The following is a 17,811-nucleotide window of genomic DNA, read 5'->3' on the forward strand; positions in this document are numbered from 1 at the left end:
ATAGACAAGAGTCGCTCAGCGACTTTGGGCTGAATTGGAATCTGAGTCACTCTGTGGGGAAATACATTATTGGGATGACTGGCCTCTGCACATCCTTTCCAAGTGAAACATTTTCCTTTCTGCCAGGAGGCGTTAATTCAGCAAACCCAAAATAAAGCTATCAGCTAACACATATTAAACACCTAGTATGCGCCAGGTAGAATGAGAGAAAGTGGGAGGACAGACCACAGGTTTACAGAAATGAAGAAGCTTCTGTGCCCCTGAGCTAGGTGGAGATGGTATGGTTGGCTCTGGGGCAAGGAGCCGGGGAAATTATGTGGCAGGGAGGAAAGTGGTAGCTGGGATAGATTGGGGATGGGCTCGATGATCCGTTGGGTCCCTCCTATTTGAACAGTCTCTACTTACCAGATAAAGAAGGGAAGGAGAGGGCAAGCAGAGTGAATTTCAGCCTGAAGGTCCAGGGAACATAGGCAGAGGGACAAGAAGGTCCTAAAGACATTCTCTGGATAATTATCCATGTTTTCATGGCCAATAGTGAGATAATAAAATGGTAATACTAACAGCTGGGGAGTTATAGAGAAGTAACTAAGGAATAGATTTATTCTGAATCCAGTCTGAAGCCAGACTGATTGTAGTTGTGACCTTGGACACGAACTTTCACTTCTCTGTGTCTCAGCTTCCCCATCAGTGAAGTGGAGACAATATGAGCACCTACCTCACAGAGTTATTAGGAGAACTAGTCCGTATTTATAAAGTGCCTAGAACGGTGTCTGCAATATGGTGCGCAGCATATCGTGTTAGCTGTCGTCGTCGTCATCATCATCACCAGCCAGATAGAGGAACCAGAGAGAGGATCAAAATGGCAACATTATCACTGATAAAAGCTACTTGGAGAATGTGGAATGGATGTACAAACAAAATGGACTTTCTAATGTTTCGTCTCTGACTTATAGAAACTTCTCTGCCAGTTCACTGGTGAAGTGTGTATTCTATTGCCTGGCCCAGAACAGACCAGAATATACTCCTCTGTGGGCAGTCAGGAGAGAAAGGGCCAAAGGGGTCAAACTGAGAATATTCATTTTCTCTTCCCAAATGCTCCAATCAGAGAAGTGCTTGCTCTTTCTGGGGTGTAATGTGTGAAGGACAGCAGAGAAGCTAGAAGTGTTCCTTTCACACTCTGCGCTTGTGGAAGAGACATGAGAAATAAGGAATGAGTGTTTCATCCTAATAAACAATAATGAAAGCTAAATTTATTAAATGCCCCAATGTGCTAGGCTCTGTGCTAAGTACTTTATATTTATTAGCTCATTTGATTCTTGGAATAACCCTAGTAAATATCTATCCACGTTTTGCAGAGAAGGAAATAAGGCTCAGAGAAATGATGTCACTTGACCCACATCGCCCAGCTACAAAGTGTAAGGGCAGAGATGTGAAGCCAAGTCTACTTGGCATCAATACCCGTGCTCTAGATGGTTGGGAGTATTGCTTCCCTACCTAAAGGTCTTCAGGCCCCTCTGGCTCTGCCATGATAGGCTTTGAGTTTTCTTTCTCTGCTTCACAGCTTGCACTGGATTCCGCCTCCGACCTGTGGCTGGCCTGCTTTCCTCTCGGGATTTCTTGGGCGGCCTGGCCTTCCGAGTCTTCCACTGCACTCAGTACATCAGACATGGGTCCAAACCCATGTATACCCCTGAACCGTGAGTACTCTCCTCCTGCTACCGGTATCCAACCGCAGTGAGTGCCATTCCTCACTGCTCCAGGAATGAGGTTTGGGTTCATCGAGGGCTGGTCCACAGGACTAGTTTTCTGGATGGTTTGATGGTAGCACAAAGAGAGAGAGCATCTCTCCCAGGTGTTCTCTCTGTCCAGTAGACCATACTGATTGGAGATTTGGGCGTCTTGTGGACCACACATTCAGATCTCCCCTGGCCATGGGAATAAGAGGTCACAGTCAAGCTCCAAATGGATTGTAAGAGTCAGAACTATGATGTTCCAAATGCGAACAGGAAAAAGTGGTGGCCAAACTATCTCAATACCTCCAGAATACACATTTAGATGATTCTAATTTTTTATGTCTAGCTGTGTCTTGTCTGAAGGTAGAGAATGGCTGGCCACTGTGCCCCTTACATTGGCATTTAGCCATCTTCTTAATCAAATAAAACTTATGCAATTTATAAAAAGTCAGTAGGATGCCCAAAATGATTTTTTCCTGTCCTCAAAGTTTATAACTACAAATCAGAAAAGATCTATTCCTAATGAATCTGGCACATAATGTGTTAAATAAATGTAAATTTTCTTCTCTGACTATTGCTCCCTTCTAGAATAAGAAAAGAACAGCACTATTTTTTTTATTCATTTTTTATTTCTTATGGGGAATAACTGAGCACACTGCATCTGCCCAGGATGTCAATACCAGGATGGAGACTTGGGATGGGAAGCATTCGTGACCCGCAGCTTGCTCAGCTGTATAGGGGGCAGTCCATAGGGTCTTCTGCTCTGCGCCCCACTGAGCATGCACCTGAGACCCCCTGGCTGTTGTTCTCTGACTTGCCCCTTACTTTTCTTTCCCCTTCTTCCTTTTCTTTTGTACTTTGCCTCTTCTGATCCCAAACTTTACATACCATTTATGCTTAGGAGTGAGGTCATAAACTTGAATGGCTCACTTCTTTTCAACCTGCCCATTTCTCATGTAGAAAGACTGAGTCTGACTTGGCTTATAACCCTCCTTACTTCCAAGCTCTTTGCTTTCTGTCTTTCAGTGACATCTGCCATGAGCTGTTGGGACATGTGCCCTTGTTTTCAGATCGCAGCTTTGCCCAGTTTTCCCAGGTGAGGAATGGATCCTTTTGGCCTTTTAATTATAGGATTGAGATCTAGATTGCTCAAGTGAATTGAACCTTTGGAGGGACCCTTGTGTCCTGTGCAAGGGTGGAAACCAGATACAGTTCTGTGATCCCGCCAGAGATGGGCGTATGGTCCCATGCGGATGGCTAAATACCCATTCCAGGGATCACAGCATGGGGGTGGTGAACACTCATCTTCTGAATTATATATGTGCTGTTGAATTTGCTAATCTCCCTTGTCCTACCAGGTTTACTTTAAGAGGTGTTTCATCCATGAAAGCCTGACTGAACCCCACATAGAAGTAACCTTACCTTCTTTCAAGTTCTCCTGGCACCTTTCCCCTCCTCTTTAGGACCTTGCTGTTTCCTACCTTGTCAGGCAGTCATTTTGGTATATGCTTTAATTAAATAAGATAATATTTGCTGAGAATCCAATGCCAATAGCCCAACTCATAGTTGGCAAAAACTGATGTGCGAAATGGCTTGCCATTATCATCAAAGCAACAGGTTAGGCCTTGATTCGTCTATCACAGTGGTGAGCTTTTTACATGAGAGAAAGAAACCTAGTAATTCCTTCAGAGCGCTGAGAGGCTAAACCATGGTTGGGGAGCTGGGATCGTGGGAAAGTTGAATGATGCATCCACACATCCCACCCTGCCAGCAACCAGCTGTGTGACCTGTGTGCCTCAGTCTCCACAAATAAGAATCAATACAAAGCTTTGATTGCCAATCTTCTCCTTCACAGGGAAGAATAAAGAATCAAATGGAACAAGTCATAAGTATATACTGCACCAAATATGAATTTCGGAGTAATGGGATTGTGTGTGAATTTTATAAGCCTTTTCCCTCAGCTGGAAGAAATAAATATTTTCACTGTTGGTTGAAGGGGTTACCAGTTAATATCTGGAACAAACAGACAAACAAGCAAAAAAGCTGAATTCACTGCCTGCTAAGTAAGGGAGACCTGTATACAATCTGTCCAAACAAAGAAAACCGTTGCTATTGTGTGGCCTTTGGGGACCTGTGGTGTTCAGAGATTGTTGGACTTTTACAAGTGGAATGTTTGGGGATTAGCTGAACTTTAACTCAGAAGTGTCACCGTGGGACCGAGGCTGTTGTTGACTGGCTAACTTTCAGAAGCATGGTTCCTGCTGTAGAGATGTCATTGATTGCTTGGGACAGCTTTAAAACTGGGATTTTTTCCTATGGCCAAAGAATAATCAGTGATTTCCTTAGAGAATAGGAACTTTTTTTTCTCACTACTAGAAACTCTTCTGCTTGGTCAGAGGCTAAGTGACAATCCACCTTAAGCCGTTTCCATTTGGGGGCGCCCCCCAGAGGAGTGGACAATTACCTGAGTCAACAGATGGATGCTACTGGGCCATCAGTGTCACACGGCTCTAACTTATAGCTGGACAGTCCCAAGGCAGGATGTCATTTTCAAAGCACATTCTTTTTAGATCTAAAGGAGGACTTGCTTCCCACTAGAGTGCAAGATGGGATGGGGATGAAACACAAGGAAATCTTGGGACCCCTTGTTTTAGGCTTTGGGTTCACAAAGAATGGTGACCATGGGAACAGAGCACTCTTTCAATGGCTTCTGTTAGACTGCAGCATGCTTGGACAGGAAGGATGGAACAGAGATGGGGAGAGGGGCAAGAGAGGAGAGCCAAGCTGTCTGAACTTAGTTCACTCTAACTTAGCATTTTCTCAGCATGTAATATGGGCCAGGCTGTAAGTTTGGCCCAGAGATGAAGACCATGTGCCCTCTTGCTTCAAAGTAAGCCCAGTCCTTCGTCCTTCTCTGTCTACACCGATTCTTTTTGTTATCTCACCCAAACTCACTGTATTAAATATCATCTCTATCCTGATGATGACCACATTTATAACTTCAGCCCAAATCTCAGTCCCCAAACTCAGACTTACGTATCCAAGCACCTACTCAATCTCTCCACGTGAATGTCTGTTAGACATCCATATTCATCCTGTCCAAAACAGAATTCCTGATCTTTTTGTCCAAACCTCCAACCACAGCTCTCCCTATGTTAGTTCATGTTAACTCCATCTTTTCAGTTGCTCAAACCAAAAGCACTTAGGGGACATTATTGGCTTCTTTCTCTCTCAAATATCCGTAACCAATCTTTCTGAAAGTTGTATGTATTCTGCCTTCAAAGTATGTGTAGATCTGACCATTGTCCATCACGTCCACTGCTCTCAAGCTGGTCTCAGCCACTCTTGTTTCTCACCCGGGAACTGTGTCCATCTACCACATCTAACTGGTCTATCTACCTCTACCCTTGAACCCCGCTAATCTGTTCTCACATAGCGCCACAGTAAATCTTGGATGACATAAATCAGATCTTGCCACTTCTTTGCTCAAAACCTTGCGGTGACTTCCATTTCACTGAGAAGAAAGTCCTAAACCCTAAAATAGCCAAAAAAGGTTTTATATGACTGAGCCGCAGATCCCTCTTTGATACCACCTGCCGCTCTCCCCACTCTTATTCTGTTCTAGCCATACTGGTCCCTCCTTGTTATTTAAACCTGCTGACATTTCTCCTCCTTAGAGAGCTTTTTCACTGGCTATATATGTGGTCCATGTGATGCTCTTTCCTCAGATGCCAGCAGAGCCAACAACCTCACTTCCCTCAAGTCTTTGGTCAAATATCACCTCAATGATACTTGCTCTGAAACCCTATTTAAAATTGCAGCCTCCCCCTGTTCTCCTGGCACTCCCACTCCCCCTTGTCCCTTTTTTCTTTTGTTTCCTTTCCAAATAACTTATTCCTTCTAATATACCTACGTCTATGCTTATTATTTATTGTCTGCCTTAAATGTAAATGCCATGAGGTCTAGGATCTTTATTGATTTTATACACTGCCACCTACATAGAAGTCATTCAACAAACATTTTAGAATGAATAAATGCATATTGTAGGGAAAGCAAGTATATTTATTTGTGTATATACACTCTGTCTGATACAAAGCAGGCTGGAGCAAATGTTGTAAAAGGGACAAAGACAAAGCAACCACTAGGGGAATTCTGTAATTGGAGCTGTGATGAGAAGGGATCCATAACATTTCAGACTCTCTTGCTAATATTAACCTGGGTGGATGTCAAGCATTTCTCTGCAATTCTGCGGCATCTCGAGCAGACATCATTAAGACACTCATCTTGTATTCCAGGAATCTTCTGCTTGAGCTATGGGAGGATAATCACTGAGCTGGAATCAAGAAATGAAACTTTAGAAACAACCTACTGTATGGCCTTGAGTAGGTCACTTCCCTTCTCTGTGCCTCAGTTTTCTCATTTGTAAAGTAAATACAAAGGACCAAGTGATAAAGTAAGATTTTCCTGCTCTAGAGATCTATGATTCTATGATGTGTGCCTAGGGAAGACTTAACAGAGTAATCGGGTCTATCTGGGCCCTTCTGAAGGCTTCTGGTCCCCCATCACCTTCCTGTGGTCAAGTACGTGGCTGGAGCTGAGGGTGAAGTTTGAAGTTAGGCAGACCCCAGCCATGCCAGCGACTCTGTTTCTGTGCAATTACAGGAGATTGGCCTTGCCTCTCTGGGCGCACCTGATGAGTACATTGAGAAACTCGCCACGGTAAGTTCCCTCTGCCCCTGGTGGAGAGTGAGAGTGCAGTAGGCTGCAGCCCTCAGGGCTTCAAAGCTTTGATCCTCCCCTGAAAGCCAGGCCATTTGGGGGAAAATATCAGAATGTGCTGACTTACATTGACACAAGTGAAATTTCACGTTTTGATTTTTCCCTAATGGTCTAATTTTGAAATCAGCTGCATGCAAATGTTTACATGTAATTTTAAACAAAATGTCTTCAACACAAATAGGCTGTAATGATAGCCCTTGAGAACCTTTGGGCATGAAGTGTGTGTGGGGGGAGGGGGATAGCCTGGATTCATGGCTTTGAAAAGGAGATATTTACTCTCTACCTTTGCGCTGGAGCCGGCATCAGGATCTTTCCTTTATTAGACACAAGGTGGAAATGGGGGTGGGCTTTCCTCGTGTTATCAAACACTTCGCTCTCCCCAGTGACTGTGATGACTGACACTCGTCCGTGGAAGCAGGGAATCAGCAGCTCTGCACAGCAGGGTTTGCTTCCTACAGACTGCTTTCCAACTTGAGTTCATCCCTCCCCAGCGTCTGAGTCACATTTCTTACAATTTGCTCAGCCTGGGAGATGAAAAATAAAGCTTTGTAAGCAAATTAGGGAACATAAATGGATGCAAATTTATCATTAAGATGTACCAGTTTAGAAGTTTATGAATTCAGTATATCAGAAGGGCAAAAGCCCTCAGAAGTTTTTTTCTCACTGACCAGCTGCTGTGAGCCCCTGGGCAAGTGGCTTTGGCTTCCTCATCTCTAAAAATGGTTACATTCGTTTATATTCTGCCCATATAAAGAGTATATCATAAGGGTCTGAAGAGTTAAGTGTGTGTGAACATGAGTTTTCACATGTCAGATTCTATTTAGATGCAAGATGCAGCTTTCAAAGAAGTAGAAGAGCTTGATAGAATCCCTCACTTGTGGGAAGAAAACAAACTCAGAACTCAGAGCATCATGTTACCTGCTGTGACAATGATAAAATACTCCTCACCAACCTAACTTCTCAAAAAAAAAAAAAATCTTATTGTTGATACACTGGGCTGGGAATGGTTCTAGATTCTCACTCTATCTTTGATTTGCTGTGTAATTGGATGCATGTTGCTTGACCTCTCTGGGCTGAAAACACCTCATCTGTATGCGAGGAGGTCAGACTGACTTAAGCTGACAGCCTTCCCAGGTTTCACATTCTCTAGTGCAATAAACAGACTTAACTAGTAACCCACCCCTAATTCTCCAAGACCATGACTGTCTCCAGCAGCTACTGGGCTTAAGGTTTCTCTTGGCCCTGGTCAGTAGGGTTATGCCAGAATTCCAGAATCACCTTCTCCAGGCCAGGCATCTAGGACAGGCTGGACCAGGAGCTGTTTAAAGAAAAGGACTTGGTTATTTGAGGAGGATAAGTGCAGTTGTTGGCAGTACATCAGAACACCCCCCCAAGTTTTAGCATGGATGGCAGGATGCCCTCAATGATTTTATCACTACCCAATCTCCTACCTCCCATGATTGAGCTTGATGGGATTGCGTGGTAAGTCTGACCAACTAAAGGGAACTTCTTATTCTAGTTAATGCCACAGAGAAGAAAGCAAAAGGGATTGAGGGGTTCCTGTCATCTGGAGTTACCTGTTGGGGGTATCTTCTTGGGGCTTCCTCAGTATCCCCTCTCTCCTTCCTACTGCATCTTACATTCAGCCACTTCTTGATTCAACCAGTGACTGGATAGAGTAAGACATAGGACACAGAGATTCAGATTCTCTCATGATTCAGAGAACACACCTGTATGAACTCCCACCTGGACAGTCCTGTTCTTAACCCTGGGGCATCTGTTGAGTTTCCCTTCCTTGGGGTGTGCTCTCAACTTCACTTTCCATTCCAGATTTACTGGTTTACTGTGGAGTTTGGCCTCTGCAAACAAGGAGACTCCATAAAGGCATACGGTGCTGGGCTCTTGTCGTCTTTTGGTGAATTACAGGTATGACCCCATTTATATGCATTTTGAGATTCAACCCAGGGATTAATCCTCAAGTGATTGGTACCTTAGCAGCTATGATTTGTTCATGACTTTGGGGATTAGATGTGGAAATTGAACTGCAAGTACATGGGTCTACAAAACAGAAGGGCCTCCCGATCCCAAGGCTGAACTGTGCGTACAGATGTATGCAAATCCATGTGGTTGCTCTCACATCCTCTATTGATCATCTCACATGAAAATGGCTAGAGGGAGTTACTCCTTTCTATCTGAACTGTAGGTTTTAGATGGGCTATGAAGGGTAGGATCTAGTATATGTGAAATAATTTAGTTTACTGCATTTGGGCTGGGGTGTAGAAGGAATCGGGATGAGATGGGAGAAGGTGCACAAAGAGCCCATGGGAGGCAACAGGAACCTCTGACCCAGACTTAACTGTGACAACTTTCCACTTGCTGCCTGCAGTACTGCTTGTCTGGCAAGCCAAATCTCCTCCCCCTGGAGCTGGAGAAGACAGCCATCCAGGACTACCCTGTCACAGAGTTCCAGCCCCTCTATTACGTGGCTGAGAGTTTTAATGATGCAAAGGAGAAAGTGAGGTGAGGTGGTGACCAAGGTGGGTCAGAAACTCTTGGGGCTTCCTGACGTGGTCTGGTGCCATTGATCCATGGGTAGTTGTCCAGGAGAGTGGACTCCAATGCTTATAGCAACAGTATGCAGCAGACAGAGCCTCCCCACCCTTGTCCCTTTCCACTTTCTGCTTGGGAGGGGTTCCTTAGTGGGATCCCATTTCACAGATTATTGTCTGGATATGTTGACCCCTGCAGACAATTCTGCCACTGGATCCTTGCTTTAATGCAGCCACCAAGTCCAGGCACTGAACTCTCCTGTGTACAGAGCAGCCACAGAAGGCCCGCAACAAATCATTCCTAGGATTCTTCTAACCCTGGGGGGTCGGTCCCTTGTTCACTTTATTCTCACAACACCTGCAAAATTCACCCCCTCAACTCCTTCAAATTTCACCCACACTTAACCTATTTTATGTGTCTTTCTCTCACCAACTTACTTAAAATACCTACCCAGCCCCATCCCTACACTCCTTACCCCCTTATGCAATTTATTTTTCTCCTTAGCAACCTGCTAATGTTTAATATATTATGTGATTTAAGCTCCATTTGGGTAGGAATTTTTGTCCTTTCTGTTTTCCTGTTCTTTCCCTAGTCTCTGGAACAGTTCCCGATACACAGTGAGGAGGCGATAAGTAATAGGCAAATGCATCCATCTCAGAGGCAATCCAGCAAAAGGCTGATGGAGATGGAAAGCTAGCAGGACTCGGATTCTCAGCCCTCTGAGCTGACAGCCCTGTCTATAATCTGCTTGAGTGACTCTCCTCCCAGCAGGAGACAGGCCAGGCAGAGGGTCTACCTGGACATGGCTATCCTGATACTCAGTGTTTGTTACCACATTTGTTTTTTGTCTTACCAGTGAGCAATGATAGACATAGATATATAGGTTTCTGGGATCCCATGAAGCTGGGTATGCCAGCTTCCACACGTTGAGCTTAGGCAATAGAAGGTAAAATGCTTGCCCACTGGTCCACATGGTTTGGCCTAAGATGACTCCCTTCCTCCTATCTCTCCAGGGCCTTCAAGTTTTTTGTTATTCCTTTCTAATTATTTCCTAAATCTCCACCCCTTACTGGGAGTATAGCCTTTCTCTAGCCTCTAAAGGCTCCTCTGTGCCATTTCTGGGACCCTTTTGGAGTATGGATTTCAGTGGTTTTGTGCATTACCCATCTGGGGAAGAAGAGGAAGAAAAAGAAGAGGAAGAAGAAGAAGAAGAAGAAGAAGAAGAAGAAGAAGAAGAAGAAGAAGAAGAAGAAGAAGAAGAAGATTAAATGCCTAACACCTATTATGTACCAAACAGTGTTCTAAGAGTTTTTCATGTATTGATTCATTTAATCTTCAAATAAGACTACGAAGTTTGCAGGTGGGGCTCAGAAGCATAGAAGGGGTAAGAGACTCACCCAGGGTCATACAGCTGGTAAGTGGCTGACCCAGGGTTTGGACGCAGGTGGTGGGGCTCAGAGACAGTATTCATAACCTCTCTGTCAAACCAGGATCACATTTAAATGGGCCCTCCTGGTGATGACTTTCCAACCTAGGAAGTGATCAGTCCCAGACCAACAGGGAAGAGCTTCACAGAACCTGGACTTCTTGGGCCTTTGAAATCCCACCCACCCTGTCAGTGTCCACAGACAGAGGAGACATCCACAAAAACTCCATCCTGCTGAGAGGTGACTTACAGAAGCAAAGGGAATGCTGAAAAACAGGGTTCAGAAAAGGAAGGGAGTCTCTCAGAGCCTTCCCGCTAAGAGAAACCAGCTTCAATCATTTTTAGTTTCAAGATTCAAGCTCTAGGCAGAAAGAAACAGTGCTGAGTGTGGCCATGTGCCCACTCCCTGGCTGGAGGAGGGGCGGGCCCTGAACCTGACCGCCTAGATGAAGCACTTCCAGTGCATAGAGGCAGATTGCCCAAAGGAAAGATGAGGTTAACTATGGGACTAAGAGGGAAGAGGTGCAGAGCAGGCCAAATCACAGACATGCATTACGTGCTTCATGTCACCAGTGGGGCTGAGAAAGCTCTTTTCGGAGAAGTAGAGGTGTAGAGACATCCGTCACCATTTGTTTTTCTTGAGTCCCCAGTCACTAATGAAAGAGAACAGCGAACACTCATGTAGCCCTTAGTCTATACTGTAACAGCATTGCTACGACCCTCTCAGGTCGCACTGCTCTTGTTCCAGTTGTATAGAGGAATGAGGACACAGGTGGAGCCCGCAAGGGCTGTCGTTGGCAGAGGTAAGGTTTGAACCCAGTGCCTGGCTCTGGAACTTGGGTTTCCAGCCACTATGATCCACCACTCTTGCCAAACTTGGAGAGCCCGCTAGTTTCCCTTAGAACTGTCTTCTCAGTATGGTAGCTTCGACTCTCACCAGAAGCCGACTTAGCCATATCATTCGTGATGCCATTGCAGTGTATTGGCTATTTGGGAGTATTTATTAGTTGCATTGCTTGATGTCCCTCATAAGGCCCTCCTGCTACATCCCTCCCAGACCCAGGAGTAATGAATGCATCAAGAAGGCAAAGAAGTGAAGAGAACAGGCCAGAGTCAGACTACCTAGATCCCTCTTCAGCTGCACAATTTATTGCCAGGATGACCTTGGTAGTCATTGAACCTCCCCAAAAGTCAGTTTTCTCATCAGTAAAATAGGGATAGTAATAGTACCTTCCATCTAAGGTTTTTATGAAGATTAAATTAGGAATGCTAGTTGTAAAGAGTATAGAACAGTTAGGACTTCACATAGTTCTTGGCACATCAGAGGCACTCAATTCATGTTAAATTTCATTAATAGCATAATGTTTTCTTCCATTCTTGAGGCTTTCTTTCCCTCCTTGCATTGATTTCCAAGCATCTCAGAGCTTATTTTTTCTATAGCATTCTTTGGCTAGATTTTTTTGCTCTTTTGATTTTATTTAATTCTTACCAATTTTGGCTTTAATGTATTCTGTGCTTTTATTGTAAGCTATCTCTGTCTTTTTGGAGGTACATAACTACATGTGTGTGTCTATATGTGTGTGTCTATACACCTAGACACATACACAGCACACAAAGGCTGCCCAAGAGGATCTCACTAAAATTACATCTCACTTCTCAGCCTGGTTTCTAAAGCCCCTGTTCTAGCGAGATTGAAGTGAAATGCCACTGAGAAATCTTTTAGGATTATTTTTCCCTGAATGGTGCCCTTTACTGAGCTCTGTGGATTTGGTTTCAGGAACTTTGCTGCTACAATCCCACGGCCCTTCTCAGTTCGTTATGACCCATACACTCAAAGGATTGAGGTCTTGGACAATACGCAGCAACTTAAAATATTGGCCGACTCCATCAACAGTAAGTAACTTACACCCCAGGAAGCCACTCTCTTTTTCCAGAAATAGAGTTATTTTCTTAACCTCACCATAGGAACAATAAGAAATTTATTAAATATTGAATTAGAGAGAAAAGCATCTCCAGTTAAGCAATTTGTTTGTCGAGGGAGAAAAACTCAGCAAAAAGGCCAGAATTGCTTTGGGTGTCTTTTCTTCTTGACCTTCCTAGATTCCATGCTACCTCCCACTACCATACCAGCTTTCCACCCGGGCTTGTCACCACCATGTTCCTCTTTCTCCTTTGCCTCTCCACTCTGTTTCCTCTAAGTGCCCAGTGGATATTGCTGTGCCTGGAATTCCAGCCCTTATACGACAGGTTCTAGTTACTCTATTGGCCATCTAGTAGCTCATCCATGGGCCTTCCACGCTTCCAAGACAATGAGGCTATTATAACAGTTGTTCGTAAACAAATCACAGTATTACATTGATCTTCACTGAATTCTCTTTCCAGTGCTTCAAACTCCCCTCCGGCAACACTGACCAGGTTTTACTTCCCATACTCCCTCCTGGCTTCTGGCCTTTGCTCATGCAGTACTCTCACGCCCGTTCTCATTTAGAGGTCCCCAATTCCAGTTCATCTCTTAAGTCTTCCATAGGTATCTCTTCTTCTAGGAAGACTGGTGTGGGTGTCCTTCCCCTGCCTTGGCATTCCCACAGATCCCTCTCTCAGAGCACATATCACTATATTGTTTTGTAATTGTTTACTTGTCTGACTCCCGAACAAGACCTGAGTAGAGGACCAGGTTGGGTGCACTGTCTAATCCCTGCTACCTAACCCTAATCCTAAAAAAGTGTATTAGGTCCTCAAGAGTTATTAAAGGATGGATAAAACCATCAAAGGGATGAGCAGCCTAAAGGGAGGAATCGTAGGTCAAGTGGAGGTTCCTACCTTATGTAACACTAACGAAAGCCAAAAAGGCAGGTGGGCTTGAAATATCCCTCTAATACCCCACTGATATTGCTTGTCCATCTCCAGGGCCCCTTCTACTTCTCTGAAGTGTCTTTGTTCCTGGGGCCCCTTGGCATGTGAGAATATCGCATGAACGGGAGCAGGTCCATTGTAGTCCAGTGGTCTAGCAATCTAGGCTGAGTTATCTGCTTAGACCACGCATTCTCAAACTCAGTGTACATCTGAATCATTTGGAGAGCTAGTTAAAAATGCACTGTCCTGACTCATAGCCCCAGATGAAATTTACTGAATTTGTAGTAAGTCTTGGGAGTTTGTATTTGTAACAAGGCCCTAGGTGATTCTGACTCAGGAGGTTCATGTGAACTATACTTTTAGGTTTCATGGCTTAGGTCCTTGCAAGTATCTACAGATGTTCCTGTAAAAGAAAAAGAGAGACAACTGTTAACTCTTTCCATGGAAAGAGGAAGCTAATTACATTAAAACTTGTAAGTCCCTATGCTATAACTGCTAAATTCTATCACCATAACTAATCTGTAAGCTCCTTGAAGGTTGGGGCGGTAGCCAGCATATCCATACAATCCCACTGATCCCCTAATGTGTTACACATTGTAGAAATTTAAAGGGTGTTTTCTCATGATGTGAGTGGCCCCTTTTCTTTTTTTTCGTAGGTGAAGTTGGAATCCTCTGTAGTGCCCTCCAGAAAATAAAGTGAAACCATGGACAAAACCTGTCAAAGGAGAATCTGTTGATGGAAATCCAACTACTTTCATTTCATCTGAAAAAGTTTGAAAAGCAAACCTTAATTTGAATTGACAGCCTTAAATCCTTTTTGGTACAAGATGGTAGATGAACAAATAAAGCCAAATAATTTGAAATGACAGCATATTAATATACTCCAAAGCATAATCTTTTGGGGTCATCTTTGACTTAGGGACGATAATCCTATACTCTCGATTCAGTTACAATCAATAATCTGTCACATTTCATCAAAGTTAATTAAAATTGGGACATGATTTATTCAAGCTTCATATACGCTTTTGTTATTTGCCATAGAGAATTCCTAAAGGAGTACGTATCACTCAGTGTAAAACACAAGCCTGATATTAGATTGAATTTGCTGATTTCATATAACTTTAACCTACAAAAGTCATTTTTTATTTCAGTCAACTATGATTCTAATTATTGTGTTTTATCCATGTAGATTTCCATTAATTCAAGAGCCCGTTAAAATACTTATAGAGGTTGAAGTTCGTAGCATAATATTGAAGCATTTCTGAATATTTTATTGTAATCATAAGTACTGCCATGGAGGGTAATACCACTCCACACCTGATTCCCACCACTTTCAGTATCATTGTCCAATTAATTGTCATCTGTTTTGGAGATATTTTGCAGACACATGCGATGCAACAGATGTTAACTGAAGGCTTGGCTGGTAGATATTCAATAAGTACTCATTGAAAGAATAAGGGAAGACATTATTAAATAGCAAATCCTGAACAAAAATGAGAATTTTAGTTATGTTAAAAAAATCTAGTGGTTAGAAAATTTTGCAGTTTCAAACGTTTCTTGGAAGGAAATATTCTTCTCCATTGCCTTAAAAATACATCAACAGGATAATCTTGTGACATGAACAAATGGTCAGTCTCAGATTTCTAACCCATTACAGGAGTTCACTGTGGTGATCTAAGTTATGTCTGGATAGTCAAGAGACTTTGATTTCTGTTGGCCTTACATTTTACACAAACGCATGAATATCTGCAAAACAGTAGGGAGAATAACAGTGTCTTTAAATCTATGCTTTGAAATTTTCATGCCACTTTTAACAGTTTATTTTGGAAATAGTTAAATCTTAAAGGACTCACATAGTATTTCTTCACATGTGATTCTCAGACCAGCTGTACCATCATCAACAATAAATCCTGGGCACATCCCAGCTCGATCCAACTGGAATATCTGGGGATTGAGCATGGAGACCTGCATTTTTAAGGAACCAAGTGTGCTGGGTTTTTTTGTTGTTTTGTTTTGTTTTGTTTTTTGTTTTTATGCCCAGCCAAATCTATTTGGTACATTAAGTTTGAGAAAACTTGACTGGTGGCCAGTTCTGCCAAATGCCAATTATGCCACCTTGCAAAATTTACTTCGGATCTCAGTTTCACTTGAACAATGAAGGAGTTTAACTGGATGAATCAAGTTTTCTTCCAGCCTTGAAATACAATTCAGATGCTAACATGTGTCTTTAAACAGATGTCCCTGACCCACTAACAGTGTGTAATAAAACCAGCATAAGTATCCTACCTGGGTGGAAAGAGCAATTTGGTCTGATTGTGTCTGAGGTCTCATTGCTTTGAATTTGGGTTTTCACATCTGTATTTATTTCCTCATGCCTCTGTAGAACCCATTGACAAAAACTGATTCTAAAAGTGGTAATGTTCTTTTATCTGTTTCTTTAGACCCCAAACACCCAGCAAAGGGACTGTTTTGATAAATGTTTCTTTACTTTATATTAAATGTAAATCAGAGAAGTTCTTGATTGTGGAACTAAAATATTTTATAGTATTTTAGGCTGGATATTTTATTTTGTAGTGCTTTTTAGTCTTAGTGAAAATAATTTAGTGTTAAAGCTTAGGTTTAGTTTGCAATTTTCAGAAAAAAATATATACTGAATAGAAGATAATTTTAGATTTTTTAGTAATGTGGTACTCAGTACTTAGTTTTGTTTTGTTTTGTTTTGTTTTAATCTGGATATAAAAACCCAACCTACAGCAATGGATTCAATATATTTTCATGTGTTAGTATTTTTATCTGTTTAATATTTAGTAAATGAGCTGTTTTTTAGAAACAATAGTAATGCTTTACTGATAGCTATTCTATTGTGTCCAAAAAAGAGAAATACATGTAAGAACATTACAAATTTTTAGTATTAGTGTTCAACAAGTTTCTAAAAGGATCAATTTAAATTTCAATTTTAGTTTCCTAAGTTATATAGCTTAACTGTTTATCAAAGAATCTAACACTAAAATGTCAACTTCATAAAACATGAACCTTGCCTATCTTCAACTCTAAAAGCCTTAACATATAGTACATAGTAGGTGTTTAATAATCTTTAAAAGAATATTTGAATAAAGTGAATCATAGGGAGTGTAGTGAAGATTGTCTCTCACAAATAAGCTATTTTGCAAGAAGAAGTTGAAAAACAACTAAATTTGCAATTTCCCCTTTTAAATGCTGTAGAACATTTTGCATCTTAATCTAATTTATCATCTTTTTTAAAAAAAGATATTGCACCTTTGGAGTAGATTATGGCTAGGTAGTTTGTATTTGTACTGCTTGAACAATAATTGGCATATGAAAGTGCTTCATAAATGTTTATTAATAAAGGTAGCAAAATTACATCAGTGAAATGTTTCAGTTATCCACAGTGGGGCTGAAATGGTCAGAAAGCAATGAATGACTTGCCTAACAATTGCAAAAAATTATAGAGGAGACAAAATAGGAAAAGCTATAATAATGGACTCTGGAGGGGCGCCTGGGTGGCTCAGTCCTTAAGCATCTGCCTTCGGCTCAGGGCATGATCCCCAGGTTCTGGGATCGAGCCCCACATCAGGCTCCTCCGCTGGGAGCCTGCTTCTTCCTCTCCCACTCCCCTTGCTTGTGTTCCGTCTCTCACTGGCTGTCTCTCTCTCTGTCAAATAAATAAATAAAAAATCTTAAAAAAAAAAAAAAGTAATGGACTCTGCAAAGGAAAGAGGAAAAAAAAATGATCAAAGCTTCTTTTCAGTGGGGTATGTACCCACCCCACCCTAACCACACACACAAGATCCCTGCCTTTTAATAGCTTTCTTGTGCAGTTTCAAAAAACTATAAACTGTAGTAGATTTGACATGTGCTAGTAATGGCTCTGATAGTTTCTGTGCTGTGAATTTTCCGATTTATAATCTTACTTTTAATTCTGCCAGCTCCAAGATACAGTTTACCTTCTCATGTGTACTAAGCTTAAAGAATAAATTCAGAGCAGTAATTGTAGAGAAGATTAAGTCTAGCCCTCTAGCGTATACATACAACCCTTCTCTACAGTATGATTCGTAGTTGTTCAGGGTTGTTCTTCAACAATGCTTTTTTATGTTTTTGGCACAGTTTCTTTTACAACAACTGTCTCTAAGTAATAGAACATTAATGGGGGGAAAAGGCAAAAATATGTACGTCCCTGAGTCCTGGGATCGAGTCTTACATGGGGCTCCATGCTCAGCACAGAGTCTGCTTGGGATTCTCTCTCCCTCTCCCTCGGTCGCACCCCCTGCACGTTTTCTTTCTGAAATAAATTTTTTTTTTAAAGATGTACCTCCCTGAAAGATAGATGATGGATTTCTTAAGTCTCCCAATTCGAAGATGTTAATGCAGGGAGCATAACACCTGCTTATTTTCCAGTTTGCCTAAATGGATAAAAGATAAATGATTATAGCTGGAACTGTAGCCTTTATT

At 42.2% G+C, this 17,811-nt stretch overlaps 1 protein-coding gene across 1 annotated transcript in view; it reads left to right on the forward strand.

Moving 5' to 3' along the window:
* The window catches only part of PAH (phenylalanine hydroxylase), a 67,162-nt gene extending 52,816 nt beyond the window's left edge, over positions 1-14,346 (forward strand). Inside the window, exons 7-13 of the mRNA XM_045780176.2 lie at positions 1,562-1,697; positions 2,760-2,829; positions 6,396-6,452; positions 8,343-8,438; positions 8,899-9,032; positions 12,266-12,381; positions 13,998-14,346. Of these exons, the coding sequence (XP_045636132.1) occupies positions 1,562-1,697; positions 2,760-2,829; positions 6,396-6,452; positions 8,343-8,438; positions 8,899-9,032; positions 12,266-12,381; positions 13,998-14,041 (653 nt within the window). The 3' untranslated portion in view covers positions 14,042-14,346. The remainder of the gene's footprint in view (positions 1-1,561; positions 1,698-2,759; positions 2,830-6,395; positions 6,453-8,342; positions 8,439-8,898; positions 9,033-12,265; positions 12,382-13,997) is intronic.
* The last annotated feature ends 3,465 nt before the right edge of the window (positions 14,347-17,811 follow it).

Source organism: Ursus americanus, chromosome 17, assembly GCF_024610735.1.
Source record: "Ursus americanus isolate L20-20 chromosome 17, mUrsAme1.1.p, whole genome shotgun sequence".
NCBI classification, from domain to species: domain Eukaryota; kingdom Metazoa; phylum Chordata; class Mammalia; order Carnivora; family Ursidae; genus Ursus; species Ursus americanus.